Source organism: Calonectris borealis, chromosome 8 (genome assembly GCF_964195595.1).
Source record: "Calonectris borealis chromosome 8, bCalBor7.hap1.2, whole genome shotgun sequence".
NCBI lineage: Eukaryota > Metazoa > Chordata > Aves > Procellariiformes > Procellariidae > Calonectris > Calonectris borealis.
In genome coordinates this window covers 25,975,698-26,003,068 of record NC_134319.1, presented here as the reverse complement: position 1 = coordinate 26,003,068, position 27,371 = coordinate 25,975,698, and the positions used below count along the sequence as shown (strand labels likewise).

Here is a 27,371-nt window from a genome sequence, read left to right as displayed (position 1 = left end):
TATCACAATTCCGGTAGCTACCATCAACCTGGACCAACTCTTATTGCTGTCAACCCAGTACTCCCAGTTCACGAGAATTACTGAGAAACCACTACCCACTTCCTGAAAGAGGAACGGTCGTACAGGTGAAAAGAAGCCTCTCCTCTACATTATTACAACTCCGAAGACTACTAGCTTTGTTAGAAGGGCATCCATATCTAAATCTTGTTTGATCAGGAATGAGATCAGGCTCCAAACCCAAAACAGATACTTCACAGTTGCTAAGACCTACCCTCCCATCCATTTCTTGAATTGGGAGGGAAGACTGCTGGGGAGTAAAACTGGGAAGGGAGCCCTTGCTTTCGCCAGTTTACAAGAGAGCATAAATCCCTTCCCAGCTCTAAAGACTAAACAGTTAGACTAAATCATAAACTTAGTCCATTCTCCTGGCATTGGTGAGAAGTCAGAAGTCACCGATGAAAAGAAATTTAGCAACAAAAGAGAACGGAATATACTGTCCAAGCCATGATATCCAAAGCCACTTCTTAGGCATTTCTTTTATTTAGCTCCTGGCTAATCGTTTCCCATCTGCCATCCCCATAATCTTTAAGAAGAAAAAAAGGGAGGACCTTAAATGAGCCATAATGCATTTTCCTCCTGTTGGCAAGATGAGACCCCCAGCTCTCCTCTCTCACAGAGGGAGAGAGAGGAAGAGAAATATATTTCCAGTCCACAGACGAAAATTTTAACTTTTTCCACTGTAAAAATTAAATGTGAAAAAGAAAACACTAATATAAAAACTTATTGTCTCCTGGGTTTGTTTGGGTTTTGTTTTGTTTGGTTTGGTTTTTTGGTTTTTTTTAGTGTTTCTTTAGGTTTTTTTGGGGGTGGTGGTGGGGTTTTTTTAGTATTATTCACTTCCTTTTACCATTATTTCTGGGAGAAGGAAAGGGAAGAGAAGAGCGTTACTCATGAATTTGACAGCACTTCATATACAATCAATTTCATTCTTTTCCTGCAATTCTTGATTCACAAAGCAGCATTATGGCATCATTCTTGTGCATTAGTTTGGAAGCTGCAGACACGGTTTGTTCCTTGCCGATGGCTCCAGGAGTGTCATGTTTCCCAACAACGGAAGCTGAGCAGAAAATAAAATTGAAGGGGTAGTAGACAGGTGAGCGCTCAACAAGGAATACCACTGGCATGCTGTGCCTATACTAAGGACCTATACACACTTCTATAGATAAACAGAGGTATCTATATACAAAGTAGGTGTGGGTGGCATAGAAAAAACCACGTAATTTGATTCAGTTACTCAATTTCTTCATCCCACAAAGGTTTTTAGGATTTTTCATAGGTTGAAAATGAAACTGCTGGAAGTTAGCCATCAGCTTTTGTCCCAAACACGTTACAGATTAAGGTCAATTAACGGGTCTCTTCTGATATTTGTTTATCCTATAATAAACTAATTATGCTTCTTTATATCATCTGTTCAATAATTTCAGTTTCCTCATATTTCTTCATTTCACCTCCATCCATTCTTGATAATTTGTTTATTCTCATTTTGACATTCATTTATTTCCTGACTTCTTTATCTCTTCCTCTCCCGCAAAAACACAGAACACCACAAACATATACAACTTCTTGTCTCTTTTCCTGACCATCTCCTGACTCCCCCTTTCCTCCCTCCTTTATTTTATGACCTGTCTCCATGGAGGAAGAGCTCCCCTCCCTTAAAATAAGGGACTTCTGCAAATGTTTCTCGTTTCTGAAAGGAGAGTTTCCAGGAAAATAATTTTTATTAACATTTCCTCCCCCAGAGCAACTCCATGGTATGTTCTTCTGCCATACACTAATTAAGAAGCAGCAGGGAACAGCTTCCTTGCGAATAGATGACAGACAACTTATTTACTGCGAGCGAGAGTAGAGATAACCACTGACTATGTTATAGTTCATCTCATCATTGGTGAATTTTGGAAAAAAAGAGTGATAAAGCAGCAGTGACCATGAAAAAGGGGAGATCTTGCCATAATGGCACACCAGAGCACAGAGCTGGTGTTACACTCACACACCCTTCAGTAACTCATCTTCACATCTTATGCTTCACACGACCACCAATGACTTCAGTGATGCTTTTTTCAGGGGGTGAGACAGTTCTGGTCAACAGAATACGGACTCTTTCACCTTCAGTTCTCATACAGCCCAACCACAAAGGACTCGGTACTTAAAGGCTTCTCTTAGATTGCATGAGCCCACAGCAGCACCGGCACTGGCTCTACACAGCATTTTGTTCTGGCAGTTTGTACTGAATTGCCAAAGATTATATGAATTGGAAAAAGAAATTTAATTTTGAAATGAATTTGTAGATCTGTCTTTCTGTCTGCATGCTTTTCTTTTACAGTGTGTTTTTTCCTTTGTTTGGGGTTTGGGATTATTTTTTTTTTTTTTAAATAAAACCCAGTGATACAGTTCTTCATGTTTTACATAGATGGCAGGTAATAGCAATCTGCAACTTTTTATTGTTTTTCCCCGCATTAAAAGAAAAAGAATTTTAATCATTTGCTGACCACACATTTCAATTTCTTTTCACAAATTCTTTCACAATTATTTCTCCTACTATTATGCTCTGGCAATGGGAAAACTATTCTAAACTTCAAGACTGGAAGAGATTTCCAGCTCTGGCTGTATATCCTAACCACATTTTGATTCCATATTGACATCCTGCAGCTTCATTGCTAGAAGTACACTCCCTATGGGTGCCCCCATGGGACCTTAACTGCGCCCACAACATGCATCTCTGCCCAGTTTATCTTACATTACTTACACCTGAACTATTAAAAAAAAAAAAATTAAACACCACTCCTCATCTACTCCCAGACCAAATGGTCTAATTGACCTAATATTCCAAAATGAATTCTAATTATGCTTCTGGGAGCTCAGTGAGTATCAGCGGAATATCTGTTCTGCCTTGCAAGTTAATGATAAATTCCTATCCACTTCTTGTTTTCCAAGAACTAAATTTAGCCCTTGCACATTTCCACCCACTATGTACTACGTCACAGGAATTTGAGATAGGAATTAAATTTTAAGTATATAATTTTTTTCATTATTGGAACAGTATTATTTACAATGGATCTGCTATACACTTCATAAATACATTTTTAGATAAAATTGTGACTGCATTACAGCGCACAATTAAAATAAATTAGATGCTACAGTTCGTTTAATCGGAACTGGGAGCACCACCCTAGCATAAGGCAATGTGAGGACGTCACTAAGCTGTATGACAGCTCCCAGTGCCACTATTTTCTCCAACATGGAAGGCCTGTATAGAGCCAATTGTTCCACTGTCTTGGATCCTTAGTTTGCACCAGAGACGTAGCTCCATAAATAGCCAGCTTTGAACTCAGAAACATAAAAATACAAAAGAGGAGCTTTCTGCCTTTCCAGGCTCCACACTAATGTGCACTGTGCTCCAAAACCACATCCCTGCGATCTGGCCTAGTCACAAAGCGCTGCTCGGCAGTTTTTTTAACCATATCCATGAATCTCCAACATGTAAACCACAGAGAGATTTAAGTGAAGTGAGAGAAACAGACAACCACCACAGCTGTTTTCTGATTCAGCTGAACAATATTACTGCCTTGGGACATATGGATTTCTGAATAACCTCAAGAACCTCGGATTTAGGGTCAGATGCAGGAGGAGCGAAGCGATTCACAAAGACAACGTGTTTAGAGTAAGGGGTGTTTCACCTTCTCTAGCAGCTGATACTACATTCTCCAACGAGCCTCCGCATCTTCCCAGTGCCTGAGCGACCATGGGTAGTGTGACCATACCTGAACAAGACTAACGAGGCAAGGAACGTGAAGCCACCACTCAGTCCAACTCACTATGGCGACTGAGGGCAACTGCAGAAAGCTCTCTTTGCATATAAGCAACAGTAAAAGTGATTCCACAAATGTATGTTTGTGTGTAAATTTATATTCAGTGCTCCTTCACCACAGAAAGAAAAAAAATAAGATTTGCATCCTTTATTGACATATACGTTTGTTTTTATAGGGATCACTAAAGAAACCTACAGCTCGCACAAAGCAGAACTTTCTAACCACCATGCTCTCAGACACACCAGACTTGTATTACCTGAAACAAATACTGGTCAAAATGGAGATAACGTTTAGACATTTGCTTTAAAGTGCAGCATCCTTTCCACCTGCCAGTGTAGGCCGCAGAAGATACTCTAGTTAGCATATTACTGACAGGATGATGAGAAAGCTCCTGTCAGACAGGGGCCAGCCGGGTGTTTGAGACAAAACGCACAGCCCCAGCTGACTAGTTAGGGAAAGACTGGTGAGGTACAATTACAGAGGCATATGACAAGCTTTCATGCTTGAGTGACTTGAGAACCAATGACATGGCTTTAAACAACAATCCTTCCTACCTCCGGTCACAAAACAGCAATAAGTCAACTGATGCACTGTTGTAAAATCATGATTTATTCCTTTGCTTTGAATACATGAGAGCGTGGTATGATGTTCTGGTAGACTACCACAGCAGGTGCACTTGGGGCCGACACATCTAGGGTCTGCCTCCAGCATGCATAAAATCAATGCTGTAGTTCAGCCTTCCTGGAAAAGCCATCCCCAGCACTTTAATAATTTATAGAAAGACTGAATTGAAAAATTATTTGTACTGAAACTCATACAGCTCCGTGCAGCTAATAAGAATACATGCAGATGCAGTGACGTGTGAGAAAACGGTGCTGTGCAAGAACATACAGCATGACATTCAGGAAAGGCCTTCCTTTTACAGCTGAAGTGAAACAACTAACAGCCACCTCTGTGAGCAGATCAATTCCTTTGTTTCATTCATCCTTTCCTTTAATCCAAAGCCATATAATTTGTTTCTCTTTCATAGTTTACTGTTCAAAAGCCAGAAATGGTAATTTTTGCTACAAACACATCTTACAGAGCATAATCCTCAGGCTAGCTGAATCCATCTCACTCCAACACTAAGCCTGAAGCAAGCTGTGAGGTTGGTGATAATCACGTTATTAAAGCGGCTGGAAAGTCAAGCTAATAAAAGAATCAACAGTTAGGGCAAATAATGACCCAGAAGCTATGAGAGAAAGGAGTAGTGGGAAGTTTCCACTTATATCTTGGAAGTAATTGGTAGGGCAAGTAGGCAAAGATCTCCACCAAAGGAGTTTTTAAAGGGGGTAAAACCACAGAAAATCAATTTAAAGAAAGATACAAAGAATACATAACAATTGCAAAAATCAGAAGATGCATATAAAAAAAAGCCTGCTTGGCTGATATAAAATACAAGCTGACAATTGAAACACACCCTCAGGATAAAATGGTACTTCTACTCAACAGCTTAAAATAGGTAACTTCCTTTTCTCTTTCTCTTTTTTCCGCCAAAGTAAGCCTTCTTTTTAAATGTAGCATCATTTTTCCCCCATTTTCCATAACAGAACTGATCCTCTACTTAGTATAATGAAAGTATGAAATTTATAGAAATGACAGACAAAAAATTCCTGTACATAAGTGTAGTTTTCCATTCCTGGCCCCCACAAGAAAGGTGAGGAGAAAGTGAGCAAGGCCTTGAATTATGCCTTTTGTTATCAGTCACTGCCCTGAGATAGTGAACCGAAACAGAGCTGATAACTCGAAGGTGACATCACAACCCAGTCTTCACGAACTGACATAAACACTTGATATTCAGTTAACCCCAAAGATAGGGGACAACTCCCTTAACAGAAAGTTGTACCTGATAGCACTATTTTTGAACAAATAATCTTTTCGAGTATCGAGCTGTAATTTAGGAATATTAAAACACGACCTTTGCAACACAAAGTACCAGTCTGCTGCATTTTGTACACAATAGTAAACCAGCACAAAGCTAGCAAATGCTAATGTCCGAATATACTCCATTTGCTGATCTGTATTATATTAAGCAATCCAACATTTTAAAGAAGAAATATCTTATGCCAAAAACACATTTAATCATTCTTGGCAATTCAATTAAATTCTTACAGGAGATATAGAGAAGTGTTTAATTTACTTTTTAAACTGTATTGCTCTGTAAAGAAGCAAGCCTCGCATCAGTCCTGTTCTGTTTATGAAAGAGATTAGCAAGTAGCAGTTCTCACTGAAGTTCCTGGTAAGCCAGGTATATTTTTCTGTTTTATCAGAACTTACTAGTGCAAGTGAAAATTAACCCAATCCTGTATCAAAAGTGATGTGGCACTAATTTCATTTAGCTATGACTTAAGTAATGCTAGTAGACTGAAAAAATAACCAGAAGAAAGTGAAATTGATGTGCTATCTCTTTTTGGACTTGACCTGCAATCTACTATTTACATTCACACTTTGGGAACATTCTTCAGGATGTCTAAATGCCACTACAAATGTCTGCTATTGCTACCTATCCTTGTCCAGGAGAGTGATAAAAATTATTTCCAAGTGAGGACACCATCAAGATGACTATTACTTCATGAAAAGGTTTGGAATAAACAGCTGAATTTTTAACAAAGTTAAAGTTTCTCAGAACCAGCATATTGTATCTGTTGTTCTGTAATGACTTCAAAGAGCTTGGAATCTGAACAAAGAAATAAGGTGGTCTAGATCAGTGCAGTGTGATTCTGATACCTCCTCTTCTCTTGTCATATCACAGCAATAGAGATCAGCCGACATGTTCAGCCTAACAAAAACAAGTCTTAAGAGGATCCAAATGTAGGCTGAGAGTACGATTCCAAATCGTGTTAAGCAGACGGACACGTGCCCACCTGCAGAATGAATCTTCCACGGGCACAAAGCTGCCATCATGATTCCTATCTCCTCTCTACTGGAGCAGTAAAAGAGGTTTGACTGGGGCATCATTGGAGCCGAGTTTTTTTATGGTGGCGTTTTTGGGGGGTTTTTTGTTTCTTTGGTTTTTTTTGGTTTGGGGTTTTTTTTTTTTTTTAATATATAGCAAGCTGGGTCCCTGACTTGCAAACTGAAGGAAAAAAAAAAAATTGATTCCACAGTTTTGCTACATCATGTGAACTTCTACTAAGCCCGGTTCTTTGAAAGAGCTTTCCCTTCAAATTCTCTTCGTTCATTTGGGTGGTCATATTACTGTGTTGTAATGCCCAACTCTTCCCCTAGCCATTTGGGGGGGGGGGCACGGGGAAGAAGAAAGTGTGATAGAATATGGAAATTTCCTAAGATAAATCAAAATCTTTGGTGGTTAAAAAATATATCATAGACTAGTAATTTGAAGATTGCTTATATTCACTATTTATTTTTCTGGTTTTCAGCTGTTCATGTGGCCTCTGCTTATATGACCCCATGTTTCCTTTACTCTCCCATCACCATGGACTTACTTAGCTCTGTATTCTGCAAACCACTGGTAAAGTGCTGTCTTTGTGCATTTCCCTAACTGCAACGGTGATTGTAGATTCAGGGACCCAACACTGTGATGTTTAAAAAAAAAAATAAGGCAATTATAGAAATGCTACTACCACCTAGAATTCTAAAACCTGTCAGACTTTTATGGCGATTCTGAATCTTCTTTATCTTCAATTTACTTTTGACTCAAAAGAATTTAAAGGGGTTTTATCCACTATTTATAATCCAAAAATTCTCACTCCTTATATGCACACATATGTATTGGAAATCGGCACCTGCAAGTCTGAAAATATTAATTTTTAGTACTATATCCAACCTTGTACCTATGTGTTGAAAATAACTGTTCATTTATCTGGTAGTACAGTTAGCAGTGTACAGGAACATGAAATTGATTTTCCACAATAGAATGCATATTAAACAAAATTTTTTAGGTAGTATTGTTGAAAAAAAAAAAAAGGTATTTTCAATGACTGTGCTTAACAGGCTAAAGATTCTGTATAACAAATATACTCTATGATGAAAGTTGGTTATAAGGTGACAGTCTTGTACTAATGTAAAATTAACCCTGGGAATATTTTCAAAATATAGGATATTTTAAAAACTCATAAGATTTTGTGAAGAGTAAAACAAAGTAACATCTGAATATTTAGGTATACTTTCAAAATGAAACACAACATTCTTTTATTAATCAGTCTAAGCAGGCATAAGGGGGGAAAAAAAAAAACATTTTAATGTGGGCAGTAGCCTAAAACCTTTAATAAAAAAATGCTATTTTGAGTTGTACGTTATTATCAGTCTGAAGAGCTGCTCCAAATCAGAGCTATTACAGTATGCACTCCCAAACCGCTCTAACAAAGATGAATCTACCTATTACCAGGTTAGGATAGCAGCTATTATTAAGGACCCTTGATTTCTTTCAAGTAGCTCCAATGGAATAAGCCACAAGTGAATAATAAAGATCTTATAATAGCCCTTAAGAATTCTTTTTAGGTTAGAAGGCACAGAAATGAACTCAGGAGAGTTAAAGAACTCTCATCTCCTGATAAGAAAAATAATTAACCTGACTTAATGTATCTGAGTAGGTCTTATATAAATCAGACTTTTGTACTTCAAGAGCCAGACTAAAACCATATATCAGAAAAGTATGTAGATATTGTCTTATAAGTACACATGGAACATATCTAAAACCACAAAGGTCTGCAGGTCATTTTGTGAAATGTTCAATATATTCTACTTAAAAGGAGATGTGTGAAGTACTTACAGTGCTTAGTTTGCTAGAGGTAATAATGATTCGTCTCTCATGCAACATACTGGCATAAAGTTGCAGCATGTTGTTCACATCCACAGCAACAAAATATTCAGTGAGGTTTCTCTGTTTAAATAAATAAGATGTTAACAATATAGCAACAGTAGTAGCTAAGTGGAACATTTTATATATTACTTACGAAAATTTTTGTCCAATTAGTAGGTGGAAAAAAAAAACAACCCAAAACTATGAAAGAAATCCCTTTGCATTAAAATTTGTATGCTTTAAGAATAATTGATTGGGTTTTAAAGCCAATGAAAAACTAATTTTGGTGTAAGTTATCATGAATCTAGATTTGCCCTTTTTTTTCAAATTTGAAAAAATATGGAATTTGGTATTATATCAATAGCACATATGCTATTAAGGTAACCATTACTTCCAACCCAGTAGCAGATCTTCCACCATTGCAGTAACTGTTCCGTCATAGCTATAATAATAAAACTCTGCTATTTTGCCAGGCTCTCCTAAAGTCAAGACATGTTATTCTACTTCAAGTACAACAAAACAGCTTGTTGAAAAACACCAAGCTTTTGCTTGAGCTGTATGTGCCAGGACATCAAACGTCCAGCAGCACTGGTTGAAGGTACTGGGTCCTTCCTGCAGCCACCCTTTTCGCCCCTGATGAGAACCCCACTGCCCCTCACAGTGGGGTTTCAAGAAAAGCAAAGTCACCAGCACCTCTTCTTTATAATTCAGACAACACAAAAGTGGGATGGGAAAGAGAAAAAGGGGGGGGGGGGGGAGGGGCGGGAGGGGGGAAGGGGAGGCGAGGATCTCTGTGTTCCAGCTGAACTTAACAGTATTTCTGCATGGCACAGTGCCAGAGACGTAAAAGTTCTGAATAAGCTAAAACAGCTACCAGAAAAAATGCCTAGGAAAACAGCAAATTTTTGTAAATGTTAGAGAATATGTGTGAAAACATACTAATACACCCCACAACATACAAAACATTTCATTTCACACATTCATTATCGTATCTGCAACCAGAACTCTTACTCGTCTCTTCTCAGGAACAACATATTACTGAACGTTAACGTAGGAGGTCTATCAACTACGTGCCCCAACCCACGGATGGAAATCTGAAGAGTGGAACTGTTGGTCTATACTGGATGTGGCCAACACATGGCAGCAAGGTAATGCACCCCTGAAAAAACAGCGAGGGCAAGACAAGTGGTAAAGGCCTCAGAGCAGGGTGACCCCCCCGACTGCCGGCACCCCCCCGCAGGGACCGGGACTTGGCGGCCGGCTGCGGCCACTCCGGCTCACGGCCCTCCGCAGCCAGGGCACGCGGCATGGGGCAGAGCTGCTGTTCACCAGCTCCTGGTTTATCTCCTTACGGACTCTACTATATGAAAAGCTAACTTTAGTTAAAGTCCAGATGATGATCAGAAGGTTGACCTCCTTTTCGGATATATTGCACTATTAAACAAAAAAAAGATACTGAAAAGACAAACGAAGATCCAACGGACGATCCAGTCTCATTCAGAAATGCATTATTAATTTGAAGACACAGACTATAGAGTTAATTCTTGGTCCATGCTGCATAAAATTTTGGAAGAGAGAAAAACAAGAGCTTTAAGGCTACAAACACTCCATATTTAGAAAGAAACTCTGGTCTTTCAAGTGCTACTTGTAACTGGTTGTCAGAGGCTGATGCACCATGATAATTTGAGTCCAATTTACCTCAGATGCCCTCTAACTGTAGTTGATAATGGTATGCTGATTCGGTGTTGCAAAAGCTGTGGTAAAAAGTTTGCAATCTTGTACAGAGCAGTATACCTTTGGGAGACAGTCACAGTTATTTCTGCATTACATCTAAAACTTACTGCTCCTGAAATATGTGAATCTTACAACAAAGAATAAGAAAATTCATTTTATTGTTCATTTACTGTAATTACCTCATCTCTTCACTCCCTGCATGTTCTAACCCTCCATTAGAACCATACTATTTTGATTCATACTGGAAGGATGAGACTTTCATAAATGGAATAAAAAATAATTACATGAAGGCACCTGGAAATTACTTTTCCTTTCTCCCACAGAATCAGAAAAATAAATCCACAGTGGCACCACCGCAAGATCCTCCATCAGCCAGAGGCCCAGGGTGAAGCTTCCCCACATTTTCTTCAAGTTGAACACATAACACACCTTCTAACCTCCAAAGCTACGTTTTATTAGAACCCCAAATAATAAGCTAGAATAGAGGAATTCAACCCATAGGTGAAACAGATGAAAATGAACATTTAAAAACTAAGCCCTGTCCTGCCCAAAGAGCCCTTGCAACAAGGGTCCTCTCTTTTACTCCCCTACCCAGCAACCTTCCGTAGTCTTCTGGGTTGCAACAAGGGCCGCGCCATCTCCTCTGGGCCCTGGCGCAGACTCCTTTCCGCCACCACAGACGTACCCGCAGGCCCCCTCCCGTTCCCGGCCAGCCTGGGTCTCCCTGGCTCCCTGTCCTTCCCTCGCCCGTCCCACCCTGCGGCCCAGAGCCACCGCCCGCCCGGGACGCCGAGGGGCACAACCTCCCCTCTCTGCCGCAGCGCGGAGGCGGGCAGCGGGCCCTGGGGACGCCGCCCCCACCGCCCTCGCCGACGCGCCAGCACGGAGGTGTGAGCACGCTGCTGTCACGCTCTCTGCACAAACACCACAACCCACCCAGAACGAGTTCTGCGGTACCGCCTGATTTTGTGCTGTGGTTGAGCCCCCCAACAGCTTAACTTTCAGAAGAAAACTATTTGGAAGTGTAAAAATGCACACCTATACATCCACATTCAACTCCAGATTTACACGCAAGAGCGGAAAGCAGAAAGTTTCAAAGCTCTTTTATTAGATGTTATCCAGCCAAACACGTCACAGAGAATGTGATCCGAGATTTCACATCTGCAATCTACCCACAGCACCATCAAGGATTTATCATCTACGGAATGCAGGTCTTCACAAAAAATAATAACAGCAACAACCACCATTCCTGGTGCATGGTTACCATCCAAATGTAAGCAGGTACGGCATGTTTTCAGAAAGCCTGAAACAATGCCTTCTTACACAAAAAGTAACTGCGTATCTTGATAGCTGAATTTGCAGCTTAGCAATGCGGTATTTAAAGGGCAGATATTCAAATAACAAGAGGTGCAGAAGTAGAATATATTTTACATAAATAATCCCAAAAAATGCAAAGAAGCCAAGTAACTCTGAACAAAGGGTGGATATAGCAGTGGTCAAAAATGCCCTGTTAATGCTTTAAAATGGGTTAATGATGAATGCAACAGAAAGTACTAGCTAAAGGTTGTAATAATAGACATCAATCACATTCTAAAAACAGTCTTGGAACAAAAACATCTCCTATTGATAAAAGCTGAGTTCAGCCCTACCCACAGAATGAGGTTGATACTTCTCCTAAATATTTAAAAAAGAAACTGCATACTTACGCTTTCAGGGATTGTTGGCAATCCAGTTATATCAGGAGTAATGAAATACGAGTGCTAAATCAACGGGGAAAAATAATTAATAATTTATGCACACAGAAACCAAAAATTCTTTCTTAAAAAATCCAGTATTTAGGATTTCCAACCCCATCTTTGTTTAAGCAAATAGCCATATTTCCAATAGCATTCTTACCACTACTAGACAAACAATTAAGCAGATCACGACACAAAATGACAAGCTCTGGTTCAGCACAGCACACAAACCAAGGGAACAAAACGCTGGGCTGCAGTTTTGAAATAACACTGAAATTAAGCCTGCTTTAAATGTTTTCATGAGCCTGAGAGCAGCATTGATTAACTTAAGCATCGATTTAAAAATTGCAACCAAAAAAAAAGTTAAAGGTCAAAATGTAAATTTAGAATGGAAAAGGAAAAATCATTCACATGAGAAAATTAATTGGAACAGAAATATTATTACTTGATATACAGTCTCTTCTTTTTCCAAACATCTTTGAATCAAAAATGTGCTAACAGAAATGCAAGGTCTGACAGCTTGAGATTCCCCAATCATTTACGAAATACATTAGCAATTTTATGCATCTTAGTTTGAGGTCATCTAGGATGCAAATATAAAATGGATTAAACCAAAACCAGATGTAATTTAAATTATTCTCATTAATCCAGTGCTTTTAGTAGCTATCAGACACGAATTTAGCTCAGTAATTTTAAGGCATTTTTGCATATTAATCTGAATCTTGAAGAACAAAAAACCTGAAGTGCATACTAAGTAAATGCGGTAATTATTGACTTTTTAGCTTTTGTTTATTTTTAACAGAATTTTGACATTTTTCGTAGACTTTTTTTTGTTTTTATAGTGTATTTTAAAACTATAATTAACAACACAAAGACACCGTTTGTTTTCAAGTCAAACTTGGAAAAGATATACCAAAACATAAAGGAAGTCTATAAGATATTAAATGTGTCTTGTGTTCAAGCAAAAGAAAAAAAAAATTATTAATACTATTAACCCTGCGTAGGAGACTTATTAAATCAGCTTGATACATTTAATAGAAAATTTTCCCCACAAATTAGGTCATTTGGCAATAGTTAAAAATTTAAGGAAAAAAAACTGGCTTAAAAAAGGCATCCCATAAACATCATAGCACTTGCACAATAAATATCCCAGGTTATTGTTTTGCATCAACAGAGAAAAAAAGCTAAGAACAGGAAAACATTCAGATTAATGGAATGCCTACATTCTTTAGAGGTATAGTGAGAAAAGAAAATTATTTCCTATATGTAATAAGGCTACAGAATATTTATCAAAAGATTTCTGAGTAATTAAGCTAATAACTTAGAGAAGTAATTATTTATAATTAACAAAGTAATAATATTTCACTCATTAAACAGAAAAGGAAGTCAGAACTATGAGAAGCAAAGACCCATTACTGCAGTCATTAAGAGTCATAAAGCAGCAAAAACAATGTGGTATGGAGTCCTTGCTCATCTTCGTGAACTCCCTTTGGAAGATGTAAGACCTTGGAAGAGATACTAAATTAATAGTTGCTGTCCTGTATAAAGTTTTCTCTAAAAAGGAGACTAGAAGATGCAAGTTTTGTTCATCAATTTAAGGGTTTGATTTTGGTTGCGGTTTTCACAAAAGGATTATGACGCACAGACACATAGCTCTGCAGTTAGATTGATTTAAACAGAATAGGTACATTAATATTAGACTGCTCTTTTAGGCTAAAGACAGCAGCAGAATTTCCCAAAGGACAGGTATAAATAAGCCTGAAATCCAAAGAGATATCCTATAGCAAGTAATTATTTCTTTAATTACAATAGGCTTTAGATAGTCAGCGCCTTTTAAACTCACCGATACAAGACAAGGCTGTTTTTTCAAAACTTGCTCACTTGCAAAAATCATCTCTTGGTTCTTATGCAAGATGAGAGAAAGATTGAACAATTGACTTTTTAGTTTTCCAACAAAAAGGCCAAAGCTGACTCTAATGCTTGTAATATTCCATGTTTAAAATATTGGCTGAAAATATGTTTTATTCTTTGTATTCCTCCCCCATTTGAATTCAGACTTAACTTAGCTAGCTTTTCCAACACAAAAGAAAAACAAAGAAAAAGACGGGAGAGGGGAAGGGAGAGGGGAAGGGAGAGGGGAAGGGAGAGGGGAAGGGAGAGGGGAAGGGAGAGGGGAAGGGAGAGGGGAAGGGAGAGGGGAAGGGAGAGGGGAAGGGAGAGGGGAAGGGAGAGGGGAAGGGAGAGGGGAAGGGAGAGGGGAAGGGAGAGGGGAAGGGAGAGGGGAAGGGAGAGGGGAAGGGAGAGGGGAAGGGAGAGGGGAAGGGAGAGGGGAAGGGAGAGGGGAAGGGAGAGGGGAAGGGAGAGGGGAAGGGAGAGGGGAAGGGAGAGGGGAAGGGAGAGGGGAAGGGAGAGGGGAAGGGAGAGGGGAAGGGAGAGGGGAAGGGAGAGGGGAAGGGAGAGGGGAAGGGAGAGGGGAAGGGAGAGGGGGAAATCACTTTTGTTAGTCCTCTATGGGTAAAAAAAAAGTGACCCAAATTACATTTAAACTCAGGTTCCATAGAATGAATGATTACTCCTCATAAATTTCAGCTGCAGAATATTTGTTACTGGGACCGATAGGTGAGAGTAGAACTTGGTCCCTAAGTGGACCAAGGCATTTTGGTGTCTTCCTGACTAAGGATTACTGGGAAACACCATGCATCCAGATATTGGGCATAATTTTTGCATTATTATATATGTGCAATCTCAAGTACCGTTGTGGTCTGCCGTCTAAACCCCGCTTCAACATCTATGAGCCTTACCTTGCAGCATACCTGAGTAAATGGGGGGAGGGATCTTTTTAATTCTGCATCATGAAATTTGAACTAGACTCATCCTGGCACCACGAAAAGTCACCTCATGATGTCATTTCTACAACTATTTTTCAGACTGTAACTTCTTTTTAAGTCTATTACTACTGACGATTCCAGCCTAGCTTATTTACAATATACGAGGAGCAAGAAAGGAACATCAATATAAAAGACTAGGCACACAAAGTTAAAGTTGAAAGTGGCCATAAACATTTCCGTGCTCCCTCCAGCTCTGAGCATTACCAAAACAGAGATGCCTGTAGATGCAACAAGCATTCTGATCCAGGTTAACCTATTCTTTCCTGCTCTGCCCCGTCTGAACCCACAATATTTGCTCAACTGTACCTGCAGCCAAGCATTTGGCAGGAGGCCTGCATTTAGATAATCATTGTTCAGCTAAAAAGATTGCAAAACTCTTTGATGTAACAAGCTACTGGGAACAAAGGACAATTGAGAAAAAAAAGATTTCAAAAGACGGGTAATATTGAAATAAAACCAGCAACCATCAACTTTATTGCAAGCAATTTGTCATCCCAGTGTTGCCAGCTGTATCACAACATCCATTTCCAGGTTCATCACAACATCCATTTTGAGGTAGGCAAGTTCTATGCAAGATGAACTGCAACACTGATAGCAACAGACAGTAACACTTTGCAAGAAATGCAAGGAAAAATATTTTTAAAACTTCTCTATGTCCCTTTGAAACACAGTAGGATTTTTAAAGAACTTTATAAAGCGGTTTAGGCTTGCCAAATTAGAGTTGGTTATAATACTGCAATTAATGATAGCAAAATATTATTTGATATACAGAAGTATTCTTGGCAAAGGTACTATGAACTGAAAAATAACTTGAAAATGTTACACTGACAACAGAAAGAAAAAACAGCAACAGAAACAACTCCGACTGCAGCCTCAAAAAGCAGCACCAAGATTGGAAGGACTTCCAAATACAGTGGATTAGCACTGTTCAAGGGGGAAAAATACTAGGGCTCTATACCTTAGTGAAAAAAGCATAACAAGGAATCTGAAATATGACAAATTAAAATAAAATAAAGGTAGCATTATGTTAAGCAGCAAGGGTAAGTAACTATTGGAAGGGAAGTGGCAGACTCTCCATTTCCGTATGCCTTCGTAATAGGGCCAAATGCTTTTCTAGAGTCTGGGCTTACTTTACTCGAAGTATTAGGCTCAGTTCTAAAATAAATGAGTTAAAAGTAACAGGAAATGACACAAATAAGGTCAAGATAAATAAACTAATGATCTTTCAGTGTGTGTGTAAGGGAAGCCTTTACAAAATCCCTTCTTTCTGTGCCCTGCAAACTGTGATAGTTCAATCAAGAAAGTTATTTGCACACAGTTACTTATGCGTGCAGTAATTGCACAGATGCTGTGAACATGAACAACGTCTCGGAGACAGCAGAGGCTCTCTGTATTGGCTTTACATTTCATGCAAGCTCTACAAATGTATTTAAACATGTCCATATGCTATTTCTGTTAAAAACTTCAGGAACTGTAGCAGTGACAGGCTCACTTTTTGATGTTTCTGCGGCAACCCCACCTTGCCATACTATCACTGTCCAGTCCCACATCACGAAAAGTCAAGAGCACAAAAGCAAGGTAGGCATGGACACGTTCTTTCACTTAGACATGCTGAAAATTTCGTGTAATGCAGTACACTTCTCCTACCATATTTCCTACAGCATTTTTGCATGATCAAGCAAAACGAGGAAGAAGGGGAAGGAAGATGAGAAAGAAGCCAGCTTACACAGATTTTTGTCCAATCCTGCAAGTCTACCTACTCAGACATAAGAGGCAATAAAACAGAGTTAGCGTCTCCTGATTCACAGCAGGAAAAACCAAAATTATCTACATGAAACAGCTGGAAGCACAAAAAAGTAGTTCTAGCACTGCCAGATCCCACTGCAGTTTACTTTCTCATCCATAGAGCCAAATTCAAATTGCTGCTTCTTTATGACTACAACTCCAAGAGAACAACATGAGACAGAGACAAACTCTATTCTGCACAGAGAGAAAAAAAAAAAAAAGGGTTGTCCAAGCCAGTTAATGATGGGAAGCAACATAAGTTTACTATTTACAAACGTGGTTTTTTTTTTTTGTTTCAACCTTACCTACTATTTTATAGTCAGTAATAGGAGTAGGAGTTAAACAGAGAATACTTACCACGCTTAAACTGACTAAAGCATTCGCCTTTGGCACAGGATGGCTATACAATGATTTTAACAAATCATTTGAGTCGTTTTCCTATAGGGAAAATGTTTAAAATGTAGTTAATTATTGTATAAAAACTGACTAATTACCATTTACTACACATCAAAACTATATATTGACAAAGATATATATGTATTTAATGAGAAAGACAATCACAATTTGCAGTGAAGTATTTAAATATTAAGTATAAAATTCAGGCCAACTTTGTATCTCAGAAAACAACTGTATCTGCAAGTTAAGTCCATCTCTTGCGTATTTCCCCATATACTTCTTAAATGAATCACGTTATTTGCAACTGAAAATAGCGTTAACACATCTAGCTCGTCTGTGCATCTTGGATATCACTCTCCTAAAACTGCTAACCATGATATTTGTCTACTCAAATTTTTACTAAACATGCAGCTACATAGCTATATTGTATACTTTAAAAATTATTCATCAAAGCACATAAAACAGCTAATAAGGTTTACTAAAAAGTACATGCAGCTACCAGGTTTAACTAGGATGCCCCACCTTGATCTCTAAAAGAGACATTTACTCGGGAAAGAAGTGCAGCTGGAGTTTTTGTTTGGTTTAGGATTTTCATTCAGTTTAGGGTTTTCGTTCATGGAGCTTAAATTCTTTTTGTTGTCAGAGTAAAACCAAAAATATCAGTGATAGGCCAGGGCCAGCTTTTAAACATATTGTTGAGTTTGCAGGAAGCTTCTGCCTCTCCCTGCAAGAATGATGATGTTACTGGATCTCATACGAGTAACCAAGACTTTGGCTCCAGCTCTTGGTCAGACGAACAGTGCCTGGGCCAGGCGGGAGCAATGTCCTCTAACAGCCTCCTCAGCACCAGGTATGGCACTAGGCAATACAACAAAATACTTCCGTACGCTGCTAAAACTTTCTGACCCATCAAAACAGTTTTCTCAGCATGTAGGACAACAAACTTAGAACCCAGCAAGTTAAATTGGTTGCAGTAATAGCTGCAATGCCAGAACCAGTGATCAAAAAACAAAGGAGAAGACAACCCCTACCCCTTCTGTCAAATACAACCTTGATAACAATTTTTACTATTTCAGTGAAATTGGGGTCAAAATCAAAGTCTCATTATACCATTTATAAAACTTAAATGTATTCCACACTTTACTTAAAACAGCTAACACCAAACTTTCGTACTGCATCTTCTTTTTACATAAAATAGCATCATTCTCTACAGTCCATTTACTATAATGCACAATAATTGCTTATCCTATAGTTCATATATTCTTGAAATGTCAGTTTTTCGAGTCTACAGCATATGGCTGACTATTGATGCTTTCTTTTTTTTTAATTACAATCTAGTACACTAATATAGTTAAAGTAGAAAGGTACAGCTTTAATGTTCTCAGTAAAGACAGATGCCAGTATTTCCTTTCCTGAGTAATCCTGGAATATGTCTAATTGCTCATGAATATGCAAACTTAACTATCATGATTCTTCACCAAAAGCCGCAAGTAATTTTGTCTTGCTAGTTGAGATGACAGAATTACGAGAGGTAGTTTTTAGTTAATATGAAGGGTGAAACAGTACATCATATTTTATGCCATTCTGAAAAAAAGTGTTTGTAACTGATAATCAGATAGTTCCAGAGATCTACAGTTTACCATCAATACTTCATACAGATTTCCAGTGATGTGACACTTTGCTCACACTTCACCCAGGACTTGTTTATGCTAAGACTGACACTTTATAAAGGTATATTCTCAGCAGCTTTTTAAGATTAATGTGGGATTCAAGTGATAGTGGCAGCTGTATGTTCAGATTCTTTGAATTTCAATATGATGAATGTAAAAATTTGCTTCTAAATTCTACTAAAAATTTAAACTTTTAAACAGTATAGAATCACTTTACAGCACTTCAAATGGTGACTATTATTTCAAGGAAAATATTTTACACAAAGAAATAGAATATCTAAAATTACCTGTTCTTTAGCCAAATAATCTGCCAAGGTATTTAGGAGCTTGTAGTACACCTCAAACCATGGTAGGTAACTAAAACAGGAGGGGAAAAAGCATTTTAATAGAATATCAATGTATTTTTTCCAGTGCTTATAAAATAGTATTATGATTAATCTGACTTGCATATTTTTATAATATTTCTACATATAAATAAAATGTATATAAAACTTTTCCCCACAAATTTAACGGTACATCACTGATAGATAGTAGCAAAGCTACGTTTCTTTATGCTGGACACTTGCTTGAAGTTCCATTAAGCGTTTCATTTCATAATACTTTCACTTCTCATTATTTTAAAGGCATCCAAAAAAAAATCATTTTAAGCATTGCCAAATCACATTCCCATTATCTTTAATTGTTACGACTTTCTATAGTTATATTATTTGCAATTTTTAAATTCTACGTCCTGTTGTAGCTGGTGGACTGCCAAAACTGCTGCTTCCCTGGAGAACGGAAAACAATTTTACCTGGGCAGACCAGGTACACCGTATTTGACCAGTGGTACAATGCTATGCAATAGTATAAATGTCACATTATATGTAAGAATATTGGTCCCTATAAAGTAATTTCTATAGATGGAATTAACATCCAAAAATAAGAGGGCATTCACCAACAGTGTAAACACAGAGCACATTAATACATGAATACTTAATAGACTTCTAACACAAGTCTGCAGCCCATATGCATGCAATACTCTCAGCGGGTTAAACAGAATCCAAGATAAATAAGACATAACTGAAGAGCATGAGAAAAGAAACTCAAACACAGTGGCATCAGTTCCATTTTTTTGTCATCTTTTTTTACAGAACACTTACCTTTAATAGTGACATCATCAGTGACCACATGCTATAATCACTATTTAAGCCTATGCTACAGATGTAGTAAGTTTGGTAAACTAAATAGTACAAGTATAAATTACTCCTTATTTACAAATTACATACCTTTTCATGGTTGTTAGAATTTTATCACAAAGAACATTACTAAAATGGTAATAGTATGGTTAATACTAGTTGTTTGAGATTAGAAGGGGGGCTGGGAAGGAAATAAAGCCTGAAATGTTTTTACCACATTTCATACCCATATGTAACAATACTACACACTTTGTTATTCAGTGCAGTGTAAATCCACAGACATACTTCCAATGCATTTCTTAAAAGCTTTAGTGTGTGCTGTAGACAGACCTTAAAATTTCAAATTTATGTATTTCAGGAAACATGCTAACTGCAACTGAAAAAGCCCAGTATGCAGAACCTAAATGCTTTCCCTGATAGGAAAAGAAGACCTGTTAGAGGAAACCCTGGCTGGTAGAGAAGCCAAGTCTACTTTTGTGCAGTGAGTCCAGTGAAGGGTTATGTTTTCTTCGTAACACCTCCGTTCTCAGTAGGCAGCTGGCAAGGCTTTAGAAACAGATCCCAATTCTTAGGGCAAAGAAAGAGAACAGCAGAAATCTGAACATATAGTTAGGCATCTTCTAGCAATCTTACTTTGCTATCCTTATAAATGCTTAACTGCTGGTTCTTAAAAAAAACAGAAAAAAACATCATGAATTTACTCTTGCCAAGTCAAAGAGACGCAGAAGCAATGATTTCTTTCAGAGCCACTGTATTAATGTCTTTATCACACTTTACCATACACTGTACTGGCTATTAATCAAAACCACATCAACCTCTTAATGCTCACAGACTTTTTTAATGCTTGGTATTGTTGACAGTAGTTAAGATGTGACATTATTGCATTTGCTTTTCAATATATTCTTAAATAATCATAAAATTTACTTCATTGCACCTGTGCAAGGCCACGCACTGCTTACAGGCATGAATGCTGCACTCCTTGTAAAACACCCATCATAACAGCACCTAAAACATCTGATCTTTGAGTTTTCTTCCACCGAGGCCTCCTGTTCTATTATCTTCTGAAATCATGTTAACCTGGTTTTACATGTCGCTGAAACGCAGCATAGATAGGCAAACAAAATTGTTCACCGCAGCGTTCACAGTACCTGCACATATCAGAGCTATTGAACAGTTTTACCAGCGTAGAATCACAGCAGGGACTGGAACACTGTCCTAGCGTTTTGTCCAAGTCAAGGTACAAGGTAGGTATAAATCGCAAAGTGTTTTTATAACACTGGACACACAAATGGGTTAGATTATCTAAGAGCTTTCCAGTTTTTTGCTATCACCTCTGCATTAGTAGTGTACATCACTGCAGCATATTTTGCTATAGAATACTCTAAAATCTTATCTGACCATTCATTTTCATAATGAACATTTATGAACAGCATTCTATAAAAATAAATGCTCCTACTTCAATAAAATATTAACCATATTTCTTTCTTGTATCTATGATCTCAACTCCCCTCTTACTGTGAAAAGAAAAATTAAATGCAATTTTTAAGTCTATGCATAAAAAGGTCAAATTCATTATTTGAAATTAACGAACCCTAGCAGAGAGCCAAGGGAGATTTTTCTTTCATATGGCAATGCATGCTGACCAGAGTACTCGTACAAGAATTTCTCCCCTTAGCAAAATCGGGTTGATGATACACTTCCATGTCTTCATGTAACAAAACCGCAAAGAAAAACATGGTAAAAACAGACTACTCGAACATAGTTTAAAAATGCCAGTTTCCTTTCTGATCTGAAAGACTGGAAAAAGAATTGCTTTAAGTCTTATAACCACAGACACAAGGTTAATATAATTTCAACATGCCTCTTAAATCTGAAAAATCAAGGAAATCAAAACAACTACTCCATTACATTATATGGCATGAAACCAAAGGCCACCAAGACCTGTCCTCTGTTTCTTTTCCACATAATCTTCAGTTCTTCAAAAGCACGGTTTAATTGAAAAGTTTTTGTTGATATTTTTAATTATACTGTTCTTACTGCAACAAAATATTACAAAGATCTATTGGAAAGCAAAAAAGTTCCCTTTATATTTTTCTTTTATGATTTGCTAATTACTATCAATTCAGTATAATAAAGAATTGTTACATTTGTTGTTTTCGTAAACAATAAAGAGTGCATTTGTGTGTGTGCATATACAACGCATCTCTGCATTCAAAAGTAAACATAAACACAGGTTGTGTTTGTTCATAATAAAGACAGCTATCAGGTGGTAGTTTAGATTCTCAAGAGCAAGTATAAGCTCTTTTTATTTTGGAGCATCCTCAAGGCTGTCAAGCAACATTTTTGTCCTCTCATATCGCAGGCTGATTTTGCAAGCATATGTGTTAATAATCCTATTAATTTATTTGGACTACTTTAGTAAATAGATTTATTCATAGATGAACATTCCCATGATATAGACTTTACACCTTTATCCAGTATGTCGTATTGGATAAAGCACTGTATATAGCACTTGTGTGTGTGATGCTAAAAACCAGAAGCATTACAGGTAGAACAACCTTCTTAGCTTGTCCTGTTAGCAAACCTCGCAAAATTATTTAATCTTTGTTTAGCACAGAAGAACTAGTCTATGTGCAGAAAAGTCACCCAGCACACAAATGTCCATCAAGAGCTGTTAGGCTGGGTAACAATTTTTTTCAAGTCAGTACAGAAATGCACTGTCTGCAAAAAATAGTTTTGAAACGGCTGAATTTAACAAAGGAGACCTGTAATATATTATTCCTAACACAAAACTGTCACACTAGTATGTACCTTAACAACAGATAAAATCAAAATTAAAGTCCATTACTAGAAAGACCTTACCATCATACTTGTATTCATAAAATTATTTATGAGCAGTGATTTCATAATTAATTAGCTGTCTTACAAAAACATCAAAAGGTTATCAATGAAGCCACTTCATAGTAGATAAAACAGAGGAAAAATGGGACTTTAATTTTCAATTTTAATGTATTTAGAAGCCTAAACTTCAAATAAAAATAATTTAGGTTCTTAAACTATGAAACCATTATTGGTTTCTTGTTTATTTTAAATTGTACACATTGTCTTTGCATTCCTTATGTTACAATCAATAACTGTTTGAGAAACAAACATACAAGACAAACATACAACAACCTCCAACAACATACAACAATTTCTCTAAAGTTGCCAGAAAACATTTCTCCCATAATAAAGAAAAACATCAAAACATACGCAATATTGTTTTAATAGGTAAGTATTCCCTGGCTGAGAATACAGTGGTCTTTATTTAAAAGTACAGCCACTGCCTGTCACAAAAGCAAGAGCCCAAGATATTTCATGGTTAATTAAAAACGTACTTAGCATTTTCTTTTAACCCAAATGAGCCACAAGGCAGGAGGCTCAGACTTTTATTCAAAGTCGCGCATAACCCTTGTTGCCGTAAGTAGACTTCCACCTCACTGGTGCTTCTACTACAGCTCTGATAAAACTTTTACATTCATGAGTCAAAGGTTAAATAAAGGAGAGGAAATGTTTTCTGTCAAATAGTCAGGTAACCACTAACAGTCCTGAACTATCAGCAGGAATCTAACTTCTAGTAATCAAATAAAACTAAGGAAACTGCCTTTCCGTAGCTAAATGTCTAATGTCTAGGGGCTACTTTTCTGTCTGGAAAATTGACACAAAATGTGTACAATTGAAACATTCTGCTTCTAAGGGATTTGCCTAAAGGAAGAGCGAGAAAGCTTCAAGCGTGGTCTGAACTGAAGAACTACAAAGGCTTACCACATAAACCTGTCTTCCTTATTAGACCATTTCATTTGGAAATGTAGGTGACAATTTTACAGTCATAAAATTAATGAAATCTAAGACCGAGCGTTTTAATGATGCGTTTTGCGTTCCTCTGGATACATAAGGGCAACCTCAGAGTCCATCAACAGTTTCAAGATTTTTAACAAAACAAACTTCAGTCAAGTTATTTGCACTTTGTACTAAAAACATTCAGGTAATTCAAAAACAACTTCATGTAAACCCAGAAAGTATTATTCCTACTGCAAATAGCAGTGATATTTAGAAACAATACCCAGAAGAATTAAGTCTCCTTCTATTATTCAAAAGTGAACATTGAAGTTTCTACTGTGTCACTTCAAATCTCAACTGGCAAAATTATTATCTAAATTAAAATATAAAAAGTAAAAATAGAAGAAAAGATCCAGTATAGTATATGAGAACAACAAGGTATATTACAATATTCCTATTGCGGTACCCCTCGTTCTTACGGGGCTGCATTAGCTCAACAGTTTGTGGAGGAGGAGGTGACACAGCAGGATTCACACTGAGCACTTCACAAAGCAGCTGTGCAGTTTAAAGGGAAAAAAAAACCAAACCCCAAAACAAAACAAAAAAAACAAACAACAACAAAAAAAAACACACAAAAAACCCACCAAACCACACAACTTCCAAAGGAATCACACAAAACTTCTGGAGAATAATCCAAGATTCATTTTCTCATCTTACTATGTTTTTGCACTTACTTGCACTTTGAATTTGGCAACTGCAGTCAAGCTCTGCATGGTCATTTTAGACAATACTGTATCACAATTCAGTTCTTCAAACAAAAATGCCTGAGATAGCTACCTTGGGAGATTTTTATATATTACTGTATAAACATACAGAGAATGTGAACAAAACATTCTGATTTGGGAGAAAATTCTGTTTACACAATTCATATACATGTGTATATAAAACATTAAAAAAACCATAAAACTTGTAGAGGAACTTTATGTGTACAAGTATATTTTCTGTTTCAAACTATCCAGTTTAAAGCAGGACCATGTGGCTGCAAATTCAGAGATGATTTCCTTTGATTAGTGTTTCAGATGAAGAATAAGTCCCATAAACTACAAGACTTTAATCTTCGAAGCAGCTTTAGGTTGTTGGTGTAAAACCTGAGGACAAACAGCCTTTGCTTCAGTTTTCGGTTAAGAATCCCGTTCAGCAGTTCAAACCCCATCTCTTTAGCCACCCTGGCACAGGCTGACACACGGCCTGGTACCATCCACAAAAGACATTCACAAGAGAAAAGTTGTGTCCTGTTCCCCACTCATTAGCCTACGCAAATTTCTATAGTATTTCCTTCTCATCACTTTGACTGGCTTGTTCCCGCTCTTCTTTTCAGAGATTCTTACTTAGATTTTAGTTATTTATGACCATTTAATTTAGATCTTTTTTCTGTATTTGACTATCTCTAGTTGTCTTTGTTAAAGCCCCAGTCAGCAATCTTAATATATTTCTCTTGTTTGAGGCGATACACGTGCATGTGCATATGTAGATGTGTAGTTAGACATAGTATGTACGTACGCCTGCATTCGTGTGTTTATATAAAAGTCTATGACTATTGTGTGCATATCTGTGGCAGACAAATAGTTCGAATTGCTCATACATCAGAGTCACTATGTGTATATACACACAGTGAATATAAATTTATGCTATTTTGATATATGGAAGAGAGCGAGTGTGAACATGCATACTCTTTATATATAAAGACAGCATTCATTTCTTAAGATTTCTTTGATTTTGGTTAATTTATGATCAACAAGCATGTACAAGGGAAAGCCAGATAAAATGCCAAAAGAAATCTGCTAGCGAGTCTTCTTTCACTTGGTCATTTCTAATGAATCTTGGATTCAGAGCAAAAACCAGACTGGATACTAAAACACATTGGATGGAAATACTGATGCATTCTTTCTGTCTGAGCTAAACGCAAACACACACACAAATTGGAGAGAAATGGACTACCGAGCTAGAATTACAACCCTATGAAGCTAGTGCTGTTACACATTCAGCTATGCATTGTAAATTTGAAATTGTCACAATAAAAGCAATAAAGGCTTTTATTATGGTTCGGTGAAAAATTATATCTTGCCACTTTTCATTTTCCTAGTTATTTCTACCAAGTAACAGACCATTGACTAATCTTTAGCTGATCTATGTCTGTGGGGAAACGTTAAAAGAAATATCCAGGTTTACACCAGCTACAAATTTGCATCCTTTGCTTTGCAGCACTACATACAGTATTTAAATGTGCATACTTGATGTGGGTAACTGATTAAACATTTGTTGTTACAGCATTAGAAGCCAGACAGCCAATGTTAGCAGTACAAGTAAAAAATTTTGTTTCTAGCTTGACAAAGGAAGAAAAGGTTAACTCAGAGAAAAGAGCTAAAAGCATACACATACATTCTCTCTCTGGGCCTTAACAAGATATATCAACAAAAGGTATCACAGAGAAAAGGGTTAAGTATTATACACTCCAAAATCCTAAGAATTAAATCTTTCTGAAGTATTATTAAAGAAGTATTGTCAGGATCACAGAAAGTCAATTAATTTCCAGAATAAAATCTTTTCCCTTTGCTATTTTCATTATATGACGGTAAATACTATTTTTTGCAATATTTACAGCGAATACTTATTTTTAAATTACTCGCCCAAAAATGTCCAGCGTACTGGCTCTCAACATTATTTTGGAATCTGTTTAAAAGCTCACAAAAGCCTTGATATGATATTTCCAATAATTTTAAGCGCTACTCTACAAGTTTCTACATTGTCTGGTCTTTTTTTCCCTGCCGCTTGTTCTTTTACTGATATTCTTTTACAAGTCAATGTTGGGTTTGTCTCCCTAACTCATGAGGTCTATCCTAATGACACCTTCCATGACTGCCCGACTTCCGTGTTGTCCAAAAACCTGATATTCTGCTTTTCTCCACAAGCCTCCTAGCTTACGCTCCAAAATTCTCCAAGTTGTCCCTCTGCTGCCAATGGGTTTAGCTCTTTGGCTTCTCTTTCACCTTGTGTTTGGGGATTCTCACGGTGAAGGCAATTATACTTCAATCTTGTTCTTCTCATGTGGTGCTGAACTGGATGTTCCCTTTTCCTCTACGGATGTTACAGGCTGCTAGGCTCTTAACTGAAGTGGCAAATTCACCTTTTAATTAAAGCACTCTGCCTTTTAATTAATTTAAATAGAAGGGGTTTAGGACAGCTAAACAATTGTTATTTTCATCACTAAAACAATTATCTTACGGGAGAAGAAAGAAAAAGCAGAAGGAGAAACAAACTATTTCACTGGGGTCAATTTCTCCATCATCAATATCTCTTCTGCAATACGTCAGCATGCTCTTTATTGAGAATTATCTGGCTCTGGCATTTCTTATATTAGATATAGTCTGGCCAAAAAACACAGAAGACACCCCCAAAAATTGTATTTCCAAGGAGAGGAATACAGAATAGTGCACTTTATTG

General features: G+C 37.4%; 1 protein-coding gene across 2 annotated transcripts in view; it reads right to left on the bottom strand.

Moving 5' to 3' along the window:
* Nucleotides 1-27,371, bottom strand: part of DENND1B (DENN domain containing 1B) — a 165,664-nt gene that overhangs the window by 69,783 nt on the left and 68,510 nt on the right. Inside the window, exons 6-10 of one of the 2 annotated variants that reach the window (XM_075156553.1) lie at nt 19,164-19,233; nt 17,168-17,248; nt 13,981-14,040; nt 12,108-12,161; nt 8,638-8,748 (exon numbers count right to left, since the gene is read on the bottom strand). In XM_075156553.1, the coding sequence (XP_075012654.1) occupies nt 8,638-8,748; nt 12,108-12,161; nt 13,981-14,040; nt 17,168-17,248; nt 19,164-19,233 (376 nt within the window). The remainder of the gene's footprint in view (nt 1-8,637; nt 8,749-12,107; nt 12,162-13,980; nt 14,041-17,167; nt 17,249-19,163; nt 19,234-27,371) is intronic. The other variant, XM_075156554.1, reaches the window with a different exon arrangement.